We start from the raw sequence: 16,261 nt of genomic DNA, 5'->3' as shown, positions 1-16,261 counted from the left end.
AACAAGGGCGATGCCACGAAAGCTCGAAAGTAGCCACACCGAAAACCGACAGTCAAGCACACTACTCGGCACCAAACAAAGAAGCTGCACTTTGCCAATTCCATGACTTCAGTGCTCACCACCGGAAGGACAGCTGAGTCATGGGGGAATATGGGGGCTGTCGAAGACACGGGAGAAAGACTCAAGCTCATCAATCATGCGTCAGAGAAAACCAAATTCTCCACCAGAAAGGTGGTCATAGCCCAAAGAATGGAGAGAAAAGGGTGAGACATGATCTCAGAGAGCACCACTAGTGATAATATCTCCACCAGAAGGGTGGTCATATACCGTCTTCATAATTGAACTCTTTACATGTATGTACAATTACAGTTCGAATTACTCCGGATCTTTCTAGAGGCATTTGGGGCACTGCGTCCGTGTCGTGGCTGCCGCGCAAGCCGGCTTCTCTCCCCCGGCCGTCACCCCTTTCACACTACCCCGCCGTGTCACAGTAACAAACTACATTTGCAAACATGGGAACATGCCAAGGGTGGGTATAAAGCGTTAACAAACGTGGGAAAAATTACAAGGTTCTTTGAGAAACGTGTTTAATTTGTGTTTTGATTCCACCTTTGATCTGCAGCACACATTTCAAGAGACGTGAATAGTTGCAGATTTAAACCGGATGAAGGTTTGCATTGGATCAATTACCGTAGTCGGCATAGAGGAGTATTTGCTTAATGGGCTTGCCAACCTCATACTTTTGATTTGAGTAAAGTCTGTTTTAAACGAACGTCCTTGTAATCTCTTAAATTAGCACCCTAAATTTACCGTTCCCGATCGATTATTAGTTATCTTTTTTTTTGACGAAACAGCCACAGCGTGCTATTTATTGCCAATAGAAGGGTTGAGAGAATCAACCCAAGGAGAGTACAAAACACACAAGGAAAAGAACAAGAGCAGGGGGAGGAGTTAGATTATATTACCAACAGAACCCTCTAAGGAACGTCATCGTCTCCCGACACCAACTCGCCGAGACCAGCTCTAGCCCGGTTCCAAAGAGAAGCTTCCTCACGGATGAGAAGGAACACAGCCGGAGGGAGGAGGAGCTTATGTTGGAATGTGCGCCTGTTTCTCTCCTTCCAAATCTCCCACAACCCGAGCAGAAAGAGAGAGGCAATGCCTTTACGAAGGTGCTCGCCAAGCCATCCCGCAACCTCAATACGATTCAGCCACCAGTTCCTAACACAGGAGAGGGCCGGCCATGTCGCGGGATGAAATAAGGGGGCGCCCAGTCCACCTAGCAATGGAAGTCCAGATCACACGCGCGTAACGGCAGTCCACAAGGATATGCAACGCCGTCTCCTCAATGTCATGACAGAAGGGGCACCATCTGTCATTAGGAATGCCGTGACGTTGGAGAAGGTCCGCAGTGGGAATCCTGCTATGGGCAAGAAGCCAACCAAAGAATTTGCATTTTTCCGGGGTCCACACACGCCAAATGATGGGGTTGAAAGGCATTCTAATCAGCCCATGAAATTGAGCAAGATAGGCACTCCTAGCCGAGTAACAGCCATAAGAGTTCAGATTCCACACAATGCTATCATCGCCATCAGACAAGGCAGGGGCATTGCTAATCTGCAAGAACAGAAGAATGAATTGCTGCAAGTTTCCATGATTAATGCCATGAGCCACATCGGACACCCATTTAAACTGCCACCGGGCATCCCTAACAGACCTATGTTTACGACGTGCCACCTCAAAAAGAGCTGGCGCCCAATCCTTGGGTTGCAGACATCCAACCAAGCGTCATGCCAAAAGTCGGTGAAGCGGCCATCCCTTACCGTGATGGTAGTGGCGGCTGCAAAAAGGCACATGTCAAGATCATTAAGCGGGGATGGAATAAGAGCCCAAGGTTTCTCCGGCATGGTCCAGAGAAGCCATTCCCAACGGAGACGGAGAGCACGGCTGAATTTATCCAGGTCGAGAATACCCAGCCCACCGAAGCATTTAGGCGAGCAAACATCAGTCCATCTCTGACAAGGCAACTTCCACCACCACCGCAAGAAAGCTCACCTTTCCAAAGCCAACCTCTAAGATATTTCTCAATCCTCTCACGCAGCCAAACAGGGAAGTCGAAGACCGCAAGGTGGAAAGTAGAGATCACCGAAAGCACAGATTTAAGAATAACAATCCTCCCCCCTTTGCTAAGCAATCTGGACTTGTAGCCGGCTAATCTTCTCTCAATCTTCTCCAAGAGGGGCTGGAACAGAATTCGTTTTGGATTGGTGAGAGAGAGGGGCAATTAGTTATCTTAAGAAATATACAAACATGGATTGCTGGCATGGACGTGGTATAGCCTGTGATCATTGACTGACTATTGACATTATAGTTTGTTTCAAACTTTGAGCTTGAGTAACCAGTCGGAATCGGACCTCCATCCTCCTAATCCTTGAAATCAACACTCTATCTTTAATGTTTTTTTGCTTGCTAGTGACCTTGAGAACGTACACCCCTGCAAATAATGATTGACGGTGGCATGAGATTGTTGATTAACCATTGCCCAGGAGATTTTGTGCGGTAGGAAAATTACGAGATTGCCGCTTATCTTGATGGTTTAGCCTTCTAATTAGTTTAGCTACGCACGAATGACTTATATTCCAGTTGCAATCTGAGCCGCACTGGTTAATCTTGGACTTAACCAATAATGTGAGATTTCGTTTCTACCGCAATCCCAATTCGAATAGTCACCACGTTTTTATTAAGCAACCGGGCCTTCCATGCGAGCACGGTAAGATGATTATCGTCAGGCAGGCTTGACCGTGGAAACGTTACCAATCCAGGATTGTAAATCTTCATCTTCTTACGACCAATATTGACCGGGAGCAGTAAACTTGGCTGCTGGTTTCGGGAATTGAAAGTGAAGGTTCGATTTTCATGCGCTCTATGAGGTTTAAAATAGAATTAAACTATTGATTTTTCCAATTACGGTCACTGAACCAGCCACGGGCCTACGCGCAGGCCGTAGGACTCGTACTCTCGTAGTCCTCGGGGCCACAAAACCGGCAGCACAATCCGGGTGCCGTGCGCCCGCGGGGTACCCACCCTCCTCTGCCTTATCCCTTCCGCTTCCCTGTGGGCCCGTCACCTTCCCTACCAGGTACCAACCCCACCTTCGCACTACTCCACTGACAACCCGACCAAAGTGTTACACGGACCCGCTTGCCAGCGCCAAAACTATGCGTAAACCAGTGTATCGGGTCAGGCCACAATGACACGTGGAGCTCCCCCGCTGCTCCGGCTCTCTCTATAAGCCATTTCTTCTCCGTCTTTCCTCCCCTCCGTGTCGTGGTCAGTTCGCCACTCTCTCACGAGACTTCGCCGGATTGGGTACGATGGCGATTCCAGGCGCTGGGTTTGTTGAGCTCTAAATCCGAGGCCCAAACCTGCCTACCCGGATTTGGTAGTTTTGGGTGACCGAATTCCACATCCGATCGGGTAATTTCATCCTTCCCGTAACAAACAAACTTCGGTACTCCGATTTTTCCGTTACTGTTGATTTTGCCCAACGGACTCTCCTCTCTTGGTGTGTTTGTTCCTGGTTGGAGTTTTGAGCATTTTAGCAGTTTGCGCCCCCTCCATGATCTGCAGAACTTGGTTCTGAACATTCGATACAGTTAGCTATTTTGGGGGCAGCAGGGGCGACGCTTTGATCCCTCGGGGTTGCGTTGGTTTTCCTGTGGTAGGATCGCCTGCCTGTTGTTGGTTCCTCGTATCTTCGATTGCGTGTAAGATTGATTGGCAGTTTGTAGTGATTGGACGAGGCTCAGTTGCGTGGGAGCTGAACAACTTCACCAGAAATCGACCACTTGCGTAAATCGACTGGTACTCACTAATCAGGGTTTAGTATTGTTTGATTGACTGCGTCTGCTTTACCATATGATAATTTAATTGCTGCAGTGCAAGTCAAGCTTAGACATGTTTTTTCATGATGCAGAATGGTGGGGAAGAAAGCGAAGTTTGTGCCAAATCGTAGTCACACCAGGGATGGATGCTGAAGAATGATGCAGTCATCAGCACTCAGCACCAACCAACCAGCACTTCTATATGCACCTTGTGAGGCCATCCATGGACTGTGACATTGTGTACCCATCGATAGCCTTGAGGCAGTGATTGGGTTCTGTTCAGTATACGAACTTCAGTCATGGGCAGTGCTTGCTCGAGGAAGAGAGGGCAATTGGTCCATGAGGATGAACTGTACAGTGTGAGGTTCTCGAAGAGTGGCAGCTTCAAATGGCTGCTACACACGCTGTCCCGCAGCAGCTCTGATGTGCTCCGGAAGGCGCAGAGACCTGGGCCAGGTCACTGCCCTTCGCTAGTAGAACTCTGTGTGGCCAGAGTCCGTGAGGTTGTCCTGTGAATCTCTTATATTCGAATTTTGGTGAACTTATGCTTGTTTTTGCTGACTTGCCGGAGGTGATTGCAGGATATAAGTAGGTATTCAGATTTCTCGATGCTGCCTAGGGATCTTAGCCAACAGATATTCAATGAACTGGTGGAGTGGAGCTACCTCACTGAGGAGTCACTGGAAGCTTTTCGTGACTGTGCTTTGCAGGTGATATTTCTTCTGCATATATCTTTGACTGACATAAATAGTGGAGATTTTTTTGTGTTAAATTATTGCAATTTAAAAAAAAATACAAGTCTTGTCTTTTCCCTGTGGATTATAAACAATTACTTGATGTAAAATTTAAGTTCCCATCAATCAGCCTTTATGTGTATAAAGGAAAAATGTACATATATCAGGCAGGGAAGGAAGGCATCTTATCAGACATTTCATTTTGGTTAACTAAGGCTCACAAACCCATTTATAATGCAACTCCCAGTTTGGTCATGTAAAGAAAATTGTAAAATTTATCCGGTAAACATTAAAAAGCTCCTACCCCTTCAGAAAGCGTGTTTAATGAGTTGAGATCAGTTAGGCAGCTGGTACCTTATGCCAAGTCGGATCATACTTCCTGCCTAAGGTATAACTGTATAAGTTGCAAGTGAAACAACCACTCTACTTGGTGAGAAGGCCAAAAAGGGATGAAATATGGAGGCCTCTCTCCTTGTGGGATAGCTTAGCCAATAAGACTATCAATTGACCTCCCATACTATTCGGTATTAGGATATCTGTCTGGAAGAGTACCCTGGAGTGAAGGATGCTTGGATGGAAGTAGTCGCTTCGCAAGGGCAATCCTTGCTATCCGTTGACATCTCTTGCTCTGATGTAACTGATAGTGGATTGGATGTTCTCAAGGATTGCTCAAATATGCAAAGTTTGGCATGCAATTACTGTGATCAAATCTCGGAACATGGACTTAAAACATTGTCAGGTAAGTGATATGGTGATAGCCTGATAACTGCTTTTTCTTACATCTGCATGAGTTTTGGTGTGAATGTTCATTTTTATGATTTAGGATCTATGTCTTAATTGTGCAGGCCTCTCAAACTTGACATCGCTGAGCCTTAAGAAATGTGCTGCTGTTACCGCCGAAGGAGCAAAGGCCTTTGCAGACTTAGTTAATTTGGTAAACTTGGACCTTGAGCGATGTCCAAAAATTCATGGTGGCCTTGTTCATTTAAAAGGTTTCCTTTTGTTCCCTGAATTTATTGTTTATGAAGCGTACTTCAGATGACCATTTGTACCAGTACCAACTTGTAATCCTTAACTGTATGAGCTACTTCTCCTTAGTTTTCAGTTTATTACGCCCATCTAAAAAATCACAATAAACAAGGACGACATAAAGTTCTAGAACATGTATTAATGCAGCATGCATGGCTACCCCTCTCCTTCATGGATTGGTTGGTTCCACATTGAGAAACCAAAATCACACAGAAATTACTGTAGATGCAATTTATGTTTGCCTATTTCCAAAGTGAATGGGCTTACAAATAAATAAAAAACGGGGGGGGGGGGGGGGGGGTTGAGATAGGCCTAATGAACTGAGGAGAGAGTATACTAGTACTACAAAACAACTGAGTCGTCCGGAGTTCTTTTTCAGTTCCTGACATAAATGTGCTGTAACTCACTATGAAAAGAACTTGCATGCAACCAATTTATTCATATTCTGCTCAATTTTGTAACTCATGATTAGTACTTCTATCTGATGCAATAACATAAAGTTCACTTGCAGGCTTGAGAAAACTGGAAACACTGAATATGAGATATTGTAACTGCATCACAGATTCAGATATGAAGTATTTATCAGGTAACTCTCCCATGTTGTCTAGTGTAAACCAGTCTATGTTGTCACACATACTAAAGTCCAAAGCAATGCATCTTTTTTCCTGTAGATTTAACGAATCTGAGAGAGTTACAACTGTCCTGCTGCAAAATAAGTGATATTGGTGTTTCTTATCTGAAAGGTAACCCCTAATAAGTTCCTTCTTTTCCAGCAGAAGGTTGATTGTTATTGTGTTCGAGGGTTTAATTATCTAACAAACATGCTTTTTCAGACTAACTAATGGTTTTTATTTATTTGGTAACCTGAGGATTCATCTAGATTTACCTCCTTCTTATACCTATTTGATCTTGTTAGGTCTATCCAAGCTAGCTCACTTAAATCTGGAGGGCTGTGCAGTGACTGCTGCTTGTTTGGAGGCTATCTCAGGTTTTGTATCTTTTCATTTATATCTTTTCGTGGAGAGAAACAGAAGAAATAACCCCTGAAATTTGTTGAGACTAAATTTCTCTGGCACATTTTTATCATAAATTTTATTAGGATTTATAGCATAATTACATAAACAGTTATAAGCTCACCATTTGGGTGCCAGACTTCATTAGTATGCTATTGCAGGATTGGCTTCATTGATCTTGTTAAATCTGAATAGGTGTGGCATATATGATGAAGGCTGTGAGAACTTGGAAGGTAAATATCACACTAATTTTTAACCTTTTGGTGAACCCAACCCTCTGTAATTTGGAGAGATCATTCGTTGTGATGGCATACAAATAGGAAAATGTTTCCTTGTTTTCCACGTGTAGATGTCTTTTGTTTAGCTCACTGGCTGGTGCTGCCTTTCAGGTCTTGTCAAATTAAAGGTTCTTAATTTAGGATTCAACCACATTACAGATGCCTGTTTGGTTCATCTAAAAGGTAAAGACTCTTCATTGTTCATTTTTATATTAAATTATGATATTCGAAAGTTTAAACATTTTAGTATCAAGATACTTGAGACACTTCTCCCTAAATAACATCTGTTCCATTTTTCATGGTATATAGTTTATTGGGATGTTTAGTCTGTCTTCAGGAGGCACACTCGTCTCATATTTCATCAGTTTTGCGCTTGGATCCTCATAAAAGATATATCGACACACCAACATCAATCATTATTGTGTATGATTCCATAAAATCTGACCATTATCCTTCAACAGAAGTAAATGGTTCTGAATAAACCATTTATTTTGTGTTCTCTCCCATCCGCAAAAATACTGATAGGTCAAAAGTAGAGATATGCCAAAGAAGACTCGGAAGGATCTTGCACTGGCATGCAATGTTTTTCAGTTTCTAAATCGAAGTGCAGTATCAAGAGAGGACACTCATCCCTTCTATTGAACTTTGTAGAAAAAGATTCAGTAAAAAAACCTTGTACAAATACGTTAGAACTGTGGCATCAGTATATACTAAGCAACACATAATGTGGGGATAGCTTGGTTCTGATGTTGTTTGTTCCTTCCAGAATTGGTCAGTTTAGAATGTTTGAACTTGGACTCATGCAAGATTGGTGATGAAGGGCTATTACACCTGAAAGGTGAGTTCTGTAATGTCTTTGTTTATTTTATTTGTGTCGATGTGGCATGTCTTCTCTTCTCTCCCTTTACCGTAGATTAACTTTATCAGTATAATATTGATGGTGCATCCTAGTTGGCTGCAGAAATTTGTTTTGGCCATTGACCTTTACAGGTTTAGTGGTGAACCTTTTTTATATAAAGAATCTAATTTGAAACTGTTACGAAGCATTAATTGATACATTTTTCTGTGCCGTAGGCCTTTTGCAGTTACGCAGTTTGGAACTGTCGGACACTGAAGTCGGGAGCAATGGACTTCGTCATCTCTCTGGTTTGTTTAAGATTTGCCTTTTGCTATGCCAACTGTTTTCTTTTCCTCTTTTAATCGCCTCTATTTTAGCAGTGCATGTGCAATGTAGAAAAAAAGCAGTGAATGTGATTTATTAACTTGTTACATTGAGTAAAAAAATTTAGCTAGTTACATACTTACATTATTGCTGCAGCTAATATCTGATGAAGTTAAACTTGTTTCTGCTGTAAGCTGAAGCGCATAGTGCCTTATTCAAAGCCAATTGGGCGCCTATAATGCTACAGTATATGTAGTTACATTGCATCGGCTTGTTGGTCAGATAAAGGTTACATGATTGGTTGCTAGATGGAAAATCACCTCTAGTAATGTGATTACAGAATACTGTGCTGTTGTTCATCTTGGTTCCCGGGTCTTTCTCTTTCTTAGCTTATCTTGACATCATCTTGGTTTACTACCTATATTATGTTTTTTGAACTCAGCCACCTATATCGTGTTCATCTTAGTATCGTGATCAAGTGTGTCAATGCATAAACCACTGGCCAATCTTAACTTGTTCAAATCAGAATCCAGTAATGTTTGGTACCACTCAAAGTTGCAGTGGTGTTTGGCTAATTGTCATGTCTGAAATTGAGTGTTATGTTAGAAAGAGAGTCCAATCTGAATGGAGTTTTAGATCTTAGTTTTTGCTCTCTTTGGGTCCACACCACTGATGGTGGACGTGTAGCTTTGGTGCCATTTTGGTGTTTTTCTTGTAATACAAAGGAGGTGCCTTTTGACCCGTGGTGAGCAGTTTACTTAGTAATATTCGCTCTTTTTCTCCTTAAATGCTACATGAACAATTCTTACATTAGTGTGCTCTCAGTAAATGGTAGTTGATCCATAGTCTTCATTCTGGTAATTAAAATGCTGAAGTGTTATTAAGGTAGTTGCATCTGAGCTCTTACGTTTGATATTATTCTTTTAAGGTATTGCTGTTAAAAACACTCAAAACATCATTTGTTGCCTTCGTTTGTACTTGCGCTTTCTTCTTAATGGAAATGACGTTGTTCAAGAAAAAAAAATAGGCATGTAACCATTCCATTTCTGCAGGTCTGCGTAATTTGCAGAGCATGAATCTCTCTTTTACATTGGTCACGGACATTGGTTTGAAGAAAGTTGCTGGCTTGAATTCACTGAAGTCACTTAATCTTGATAATCGCCAAATCACAGACAATGGCTTGGCAGCTCTTGCAGGTATGTCTTCCATATTTCCGCAGTCTTGTGATGAGGGATAGTGATTCAGTCAAATTCAATTGTTTGTCTTTTCATAATTTGTCTTTCCTTCCACAATAATGTATCAAACAAACTGTCTAGAGTTCTACAGTTTTAAGCAATATCATTGACAATATAAGAGTTAACAGTTATGGTAATAACTCGAGCATGTTAAGTGTTTTTCGGGTCACTTCTGTAAGAAACTCGTATTTTTACTTGGCAGCTTTTTATTGATGCCAACTTTGTGTCATTTGGAACTTGTAAATTGTAATATAAGCAGGAATGGTCGTTTTTTACAAGGTTGTGATAGGGGTTAATTTCCAAAAAGAAGGTTGTGCAGGGTTTTTCCGGTGCTGCAATGTTTTCTGCAGTTTTTTTGGTTGTGTTCAGTCATAACATGGCACTTGCTAAGGTTTTACTCATTTGGTAATTTTAGGTCTCACTGGATTAACACACCTTGATCTATTTGGAGCCCGTATAACTGATTCTGGGACAAACTGCTTGAGATGTAAGTGTGCGCATTCAAGAGTTGATCCAACTTAGATTATTACGGACAGGTGTTTTTTTGAGTTTGTGCGCGTTCAAGGTTTATTCACTGCCTTAATGGAAGATTCCAGCGATGGCACATGGAGCTATACACTTGGATGGTACCAAGAGCACGGCTGTGTGCTAAACTGCCAATTTTTGGAACATACGAAACATATGCTATCTAGTATCTATTTTCTCAAACCCTACTAGTGTTAGCATGAAAATGACAACATGTTAGTATCTTTAGTGCATATTTTGTTGGACATTTGGCTTTCGTATTATTATTATTTCTGACCATCTTATGCAGCATTATATTTAGTTTGATGAAATATTTCCTTTGGGAATAAGCATGTTTTTTTCGAATTTTTCTATATTCTGTCTGGGATGGCTTGAACTTCTGCCAAGAGCAGATTGTGGCTTTTGCTTAGAAGCAGTATTCTAGAGAAGCCTGCTGTTGGTCGTCTGGCTTTTAGGATGGACGGCTGTTCTGAGTTGTCCAACCCGTATAAGCCAAAGATGGTTTGGGGCTTATAGCTTTTGCCAGTTCAACTAGTGATTTGGTTTCATGGAGCAACTGTTCGAAAATCGGAGCAGTTTGGGACGGCTTCCTGCTTCTGGCTGAGAAGTTGTCCAAGACAGGGGCCCAAGCATCATATATCACCTAACATGATTTCACCATTTCAGATTTCAAGGAGTTACAATCTCTCGAGCTCTGTGGTGGGTTAATTACAGATGCTGGAGTGAAGAATATCAAGGATCTCAAAGCTCTAACGCTGCTTAACCTATCCCAAAATGGCAACCTCACGGACAGAACCTTGGAGCTGATTTCGGGTATGTCTCTGTTTAACTGTCTTGAGTGAAGCTTTTCTCTCAGTGTGCTTCTGCTTGCCCATCACTTTGAGATCTCACAGTTACATTCTGATCACAGGCCTGACTGCTTTGGTCTCATTGAATCTGTCGAACACCCGTGTGTCCAATGCTGGTCTCCACCATCTGAAGCTGCTGCAGAATCTGCGATCGTTGTCTCTAGACTCGTGCAAGGTGACGGCGAGTGAGATCAAGAAGATACAATTGGCCTCCCTTCCGAACCTGATAAGTGTGCGGCCAGAGTAATCTGGTAATTGGCACCTTTACGCACCTGTAAATAGCCACCTGCTTAGAGCAGGCCATCTTGTACATAATCTGCAAGAACGGGCTTGTGCGTCCGTATGCTGGTCTTCTAAGTTATGCGTCTGATCTGGTAGACTGAAAAATATCGCCCACCAAAGCTGATGGGAAGAAACAACTGTAAATATGTCGTGCTTCCTCCGCATTTGGGATGCTGGTATGTAACTGGTGGTGTCGCTAAGTTTCTCTGCGTGGTGTTATTCAGTTAGATTTCTGTGCTGAACTGCTTATACTTCGTCTGAGGCTTAGCTGCATATGTATCTTGTATCCAGAATATCCAGTTAAAAATAAGCATGTCTGCATGTGTATGTGGAAACTTTGAATGCTCCAACGACCCCCGGCCCAAGTACCGTTCCCGTTCCGTTCTCCCAACACGATCAAAGCAGGTACCGCTGGCACTGAACACATTTTAGTTTCTGAACACAGGACTTTTCGCTACTGAGCTCGTCTCCGTCTTACGCTGGTCAGGATGTGACGCGGCGTGCCACCCCGCACAACGATGTGACATTGGACTCGGCAGGTTCTAACACCATCCGGTTTCAGACGAAAATCAAGAACAGCATCCTAAATTCCGGTGCAAGTGCCATAAAGATAAAATAGAATAGCTAAAATGGAGTCAAGGTTTCATTTCAAACTTACATCTGTATCCCACATGAGATATATACAACACATAACCATGTCCAGAGACACTATCTACAACTGTCGCAGGCCAATCTTCGACCACCTATACAATATTTACAGGAAAATTGATTTGGCACGCCGCTGTCCACTACTTCTCTATCCTGTTCTCCATTACCCGAGAAGCGACAGAACATGATACTATACCAAGACTGGAGGAACTAATTTTGTCTAACCTAGATTGGGCAAACGTACCACCCAAATGTTATGCAATCCAAGGCTAGAGAAGAATCTTGCAAGGATCGACGACTCTACTAGAGTATCATCTGTGGAAGCCAAAACACCTTTTAGAGTTCGGCCATCCCACAGGACCTCGCGTCGTCGGCTGGTGAATATCGTTTTCTCTTCTTTGCAGTGCTCTCAGGAACTCCTCTGAGCTCAGGTTCCCATCCTCATTTGTGTCGAACACATGGAAGATGATGTCCACCACTCTGTCAGATAATTCAACACCGCAGACCTACAACATAAAACGAAACAGCATAAGATCAGTCAGAAGATGTGTACAGTACTGGCTACAAGATTGGACAGTTAGAACAAGCAGCAGATCAGAAATCAACGAAACACTTGAGAATCAAAATGAGAAAGTACAACAGAAATCTTACATGCTGTGCTGCACGCATTAGATCATGTTTTTTCAACAGCCCATTTACTTCCCCATAAGCAAATATAGCCAGCGTCAATGGTTCCAACCTTCGACGTAAATCCGCAAATGCCTTAAACTCCTAAAGCTCCAGAAAAACATCTATAAGAAATCAAATCAGAAAATAATTCTGTAACACAGACCAACATGGCAATGAGTCAAAACCTCAAAGGTGATGCGCAAGTGCTTGAGATAAGGGTCATTGTCCAACATATCAACTTTATCAAGCAGTTTGCTGATGTGATTCATGTCAGCAGAAGCAACCATGGACAATGCAAAATCCTTTGCCGGGATAGTTTCCATTGACTTGACATCATAATGACTGAATTCCAGACGAATAATCTGCAGAAAATGAATCAAGGGTCTGAGAAAATATAGGGAGCCTGAGAGATTAACAAAAGGGAAAATACCGGATCATTGCTAAATCGAAGGTTTCAAACTATAGATCAACAATGCACACTTTAAAACGAAAAAATCACATGGTATGTTCCTGAAAATATTGTAGAAAAGACAAACAAAAGGCAAGTAGAGAATGTGCCATTTAGATTTAAACCTCACATGAAACATTTATTTCTAATTAAGGAATAGTAACATCACGTACTAGCAACCAGTTTACAAATATGGTTATAGCCTTAGAAGGTATACAGTTTCACCAAGTTTTGTAGATGATGGGAGAATGTGGAACAATGAAATTCTTACATGGAAAAATGTCTGTGTTTTGCATTCACGTGCAAGAATATGTATTGTGCTTTTAAAAAAAAGAATATGTATTGTGAAAAAAAGATCCTTGGTTCACAATGTAGATGCATTTTTCTTTTATGTTAAATCATGCAACATGATTTATACTCTCTGAACAAGTCATCGAATATGCATGGAATAGTGAGAGACTGACGACAGGAGTGCACAACAGAATTATGGAAGAAGAAAATCACCTCGTCATGCAATTCCTTCAAGAAACTCGTGAACTTATCAAAGTGTAGAGGTTCATTCCCATCATTACCAAAGAAGTACTCAACCAACCCACCATTTTCCACAGACTGGCCAACTTTAAATCCAGTACGCAAGCCATCCCTATGCATAGCTCCTTGTCTGTTACAGGACCGCATCAGTGCCATTACTTTCTTGAACTCTTCTCTGTCGATCTCCCTGTTAATGATACACGGCACATAAGGACGACAATTTTACAGGGAAGAAGCTGGCCAAAATTTGTTCATACCCTTCTTTTACCATCAACTAACAAGCCAGATGATATGCTCATTAAGAGCAGGTCTTTTTTCTGTGCGACAAGAGAAATTAACTGCATGCGAATTATCACAGGTAAACAACAATATGGCACAAACAGGACAATATTCAAACGTATCTTGTTTATGCATAAATCCAAGAGAACATAAGGGGAAAACATACCTTCAGCAGCATCAGTAAACAAAACATGTGTACACGATAAAACAAAGAAAGTGGACTGAAGCCACTCGACTTGATACATAAACTTGGTCTATTAAATTTAATATCTTCCCCTACCAAAATTGTGTTTGATTACTTGTTTTACATGCAAAACAAAACCGTGACAGATTTATGATCAAAGAACAGACACATAGAAGATACATATCATTCTGCAGCTGGAAAATATTACTGAGTAGAACTAGGACTCACCCGCTGAAGTCAACATCAAACATTTTGAAAGCAGCACTGAAGTTTGATTCGGGAATGCTGAGCAATGTAACGAAAAATATGTACCTGCCAAAGCCATCAAAACTGTAAATCGCCATCAAGGGAGTACTTAGAAGTAGGTAATACGCAAACAATGATTCCTCTTAACAACTATAGAAGTATAAATCGTGCCGCCTAACCAAATGGGTCATACATTAGCATCTATGAATTTGGAGCTTATTCTCACGAGAATACTGTGGCAATGCAAATGTACAAGTCATACAATTCATTTACTCTTAATACAATCAAGTGATTAAATATTCTTGCTAAGATAAAATCATAATTCACTTACTCAGCAAACGAGATGAGACCATCAGTATTTGTGTCGAACAGCACAAAGAACTTGGATGGAGCGCAGTGCAACTCCCCTGGGCTGCGTTCCCCCCTTAGTCTCCCTTCCCGAACGATGTTGGACTCTGATGGAGGGAAAACAGGAACTACTGCTCTCATCAAGTCAGCAGGCGACATGAACATTTCCCCATCTGGATTTCGCACAGACGCGAAATATTCAAATATCTATCCAAAACAGCACCAAATTAGAATATATAGAACATAACTAATCATATTATATGGAACTGTACTCAATGCAGCACATCATATTTCTTGTTTCACCTTTTCAGGAGGGCTGCGAAGCCGAATTCGCTTCTCATAATTGAAGAACACCCTTTTGCGGTATGAATCTGCAGCAGAGCAGAGAAAAAAGACATAAGAAATGTGATCGGACCATCATACCATTCAAATTATGAACTTAACATAAGCAGGCGAGTACAAATACAGTTGGGTGATAACAATAAATGCACCTCATTATCAGCCAGTTCATTCTTGCGTGTTGTTTGATCAGAAAACAAAATAGTTTCCTATAGTACACAACGCGGTGTCATCTAGTTTGGAGTTTGGTGGCGAATTTGCTTATCTGTAGCTAGATCAGTACAGCCAGGCAAGCACCGTACTGATCAGGACGCGACACCAATACCTCGAAAAGAAGGCGTGCAAACAAACGATCAGAGACTAACGGTAGCGGGAGCACTAAGAAAGGCTCTCGAGTCACGCAAAGGGCGTGGATTTTAGGGAACAAGTTCCCAACCAACTGCACGGAACAACGTCGGCAGCGAAACGGACACGCGAACCGACACAAACGCCGCGGTAACCACCGTCTGGACTGGAGCAACACTCAAGCTAGAGGCCGTACACCGGGAGTCAAATTGGGATACGTGTCGGCTCACCTCCGAGCAGGAACCTCCTCTTCTCCTGCCGCTCTTCCACGGCGCCGGCGCCCGCCGCAGCCTCCGAGATCTGCCCGGCCGTGGCGCCGACCACCTCGCCGGGGTCCGCAAGCGACGGCATGAGCCACAGCCCCAGGCCAGACCCAGCGGCCGCGGCGGCGGCGGCGGCAGCGATCACCCCCTCGCGGCCGGTCGCCGCAGCATCGGGCCCCGCCGGCGCGGCGGCGCTGGAGAAGGCGGCGCATCGGGCGGTCCTCAGCCGTCCGACGGCGGATCGCAGGAGGGCCGTTCCCCGGGGGAAGTGCGCCATGGCGGACGGATCGATCAGCGGGTCCCGGACCTGACGGTCGACGCGCGGCGGCGGTTCGCGGCAGCGGATAAGGACGAGGTGGTCGCGGCGCTGGGGGGTTCTGATGTGGAAGAGAAGAAGAGGAGGACTGGGAAGACTGGGCTCTGCTTTCTCTGCTGTGGGGAAGGAAGGAATGGGCGGAGGAGGAGGAGGCGGCGATGCGTAGGTGCGCGGAGAAGATTAGAAAGAGGAGAAAAATGGGAGCAGGTTGTGGGCGGGGCCGGGCCCTCTTTTATGCCAGCTGTGGGGGATGGCTTGACTTTGCTTGCTGGATTATTCGCTACGGCCACCAAATTAAGAAGCTGTATTCTTTCTTGATATTTTGTACTACTCCCGCCGCTCTGAGAATAAAACATGAATTTATATAAAAATCTATACAAATTCAAATCATTTATTTATTTCGGAATCAAGGGAGTAATAACTTTGGTTAGGAGGCAAAAGGATCCTACACCGCTGCAAGCAAAGCTGAATGGGCATATGGATGACCTCATGTCTTGCCTGCCGAGTGCACGTCACTTTGTAGGCGGCTACCACTACACGTACGTACGGTGGCCTGCGCAGTGCCGTCGTGTAGTGGATCCTCCTTGCCTTTTGTGGTTATCATAATAATAAGGATACGTGCGGCATTTGGTGTGGAATCTGCGTAATAATTATA

General features: G+C 43.2%; 2 protein-coding genes across 5 annotated transcripts; one reads left to right on the top strand and one right to left on the bottom strand.

Annotated features, from left to right (window-relative positions):
• Positions 1-3,309: 3,309 nt before the first annotated feature.
• On the top strand, positions 3,310-11,325 carry LOC100826929 (leucine-rich repeat-containing G-protein coupled receptor 4). 4 transcript variants are annotated; one of them, XM_024455931.1, is made up of 17 exons: positions 3,311-3,477; positions 3,792-3,864; positions 3,977-4,387; positions 4,466-4,594; positions 5,150-5,357; positions 5,464-5,610; positions 6,159-6,233; positions 6,319-6,390; positions 6,564-6,635; positions 6,822-6,893; positions 7,050-7,121; positions 7,705-7,776; positions 8,013-8,084; positions 9,153-9,296; positions 9,751-9,822; positions 10,527-10,673; positions 10,771-11,325. In XM_024455931.1, the coding sequence occupies exons 3-17, from the start codon at positions 4,184-4,186 to the stop codon at positions 10,953-10,955; spliced, it is 1,743 nt and encodes a 580-aa protein (XP_024311699.1). In that variant the 5' UTR covers positions 3,311-3,477; positions 3,792-3,864; positions 3,977-4,183; the 3' UTR covers positions 10,956-11,325. The 4 variants fall into 4 exon arrangements, with proteins under 4 accessions (XP_024311701.1, XP_024311699.1, XP_024311700.1 ...); XM_024455932.1 differs by having other exon boundaries at positions 3,785-3,864; XM_003580040.3 differs by lacking the exon at positions 3,792-3,864.
• Positions 11,326-11,590: 265 nt separating this feature from the next.
• LOC100831007 (calcium uptake protein, mitochondrial) lies at positions 11,591-15,814 on the bottom strand. Its single transcript, XM_010241784.3, has 8 exons — positions 15,258-15,814; positions 14,647-14,714; positions 14,327-14,550; positions 13,978-14,061; positions 13,260-13,473; positions 12,493-12,669; positions 12,290-12,409; positions 11,591-12,144 (listed from the first exon to the last, which is right to left on the bottom strand). The coding sequence occupies exons 1-8, from the start codon at positions 15,565-15,567 to the stop codon at positions 11,950-11,952; spliced, it is 1,392 nt and encodes a 463-aa protein (XP_010240086.1). The 5' UTR covers positions 15,568-15,814; the 3' UTR covers positions 11,591-11,949.
• Positions 15,815-16,261: the final 447 nt, after the last annotated feature.

This window comes from Brachypodium distachyon, chromosome 5 (genome assembly GCF_000005505.3).
Source record: "Brachypodium distachyon strain Bd21 chromosome 5, Brachypodium_distachyon_v3.0, whole genome shotgun sequence".
Lineage (NCBI taxonomy): Eukaryota > Viridiplantae > Streptophyta > Magnoliopsida > Poales > Poaceae > Brachypodium > Brachypodium distachyon.
The sequence above is the reverse complement of the archived record's forward strand: the minus strand, read 5'-3'. Positions and strand labels throughout refer to the sequence as shown.

What these genes read in the sequence shown, in the direction of transcription:
- LOC100831007 (XM_010241784.3), bottom strand. Translation starts at nt 15,567, where the DNA reads ATGGCGCACTTCCCCCGGGGAACGGCCCTCCTGCGATCCGCCGTCGGA. An exon ending in GAGGAGGTTCCTGCTCGGAG is followed by an intron (nt 14,715 to 15,257) that starts GTGAGCCGACAC and finishes GCTCTGCTGCAG; the next exon opens with ATTCATACCGCAAAAGGGTG. An exon ending in TAATGCGTGCAGCACAGCAT is followed by an intron (nt 12,145 to 12,289) that starts GTAAGATTTCTG and finishes TTTATGTTGTAG; the next exon opens with GTCTGCGGTGTTGAATTATC.
- LOC100826929 (XM_003580040.3), top strand. Translation starts at nt 4,184, where the DNA reads ATGGGCAGTGCTTGCTCGAGGAAGAGAGGGCAATTGGTCCATGAGGAT. An exon ending in AGATATGAAGTATTTATCAG is followed by an intron (nt 6,234 to 6,318) that starts GTAACTCTCCCA and finishes TTTTTCCTGTAG; the next exon opens with ATTTAACGAATCTGAGAGAG. An exon ending in TGGACTTCGTCATCTCTCTG is followed by an intron (nt 8,085 to 9,152) that starts GTTTGTTTAAGA and finishes CCATTTCTGCAG; the next exon opens with GTCTGCGTAATTTGCAGAGC.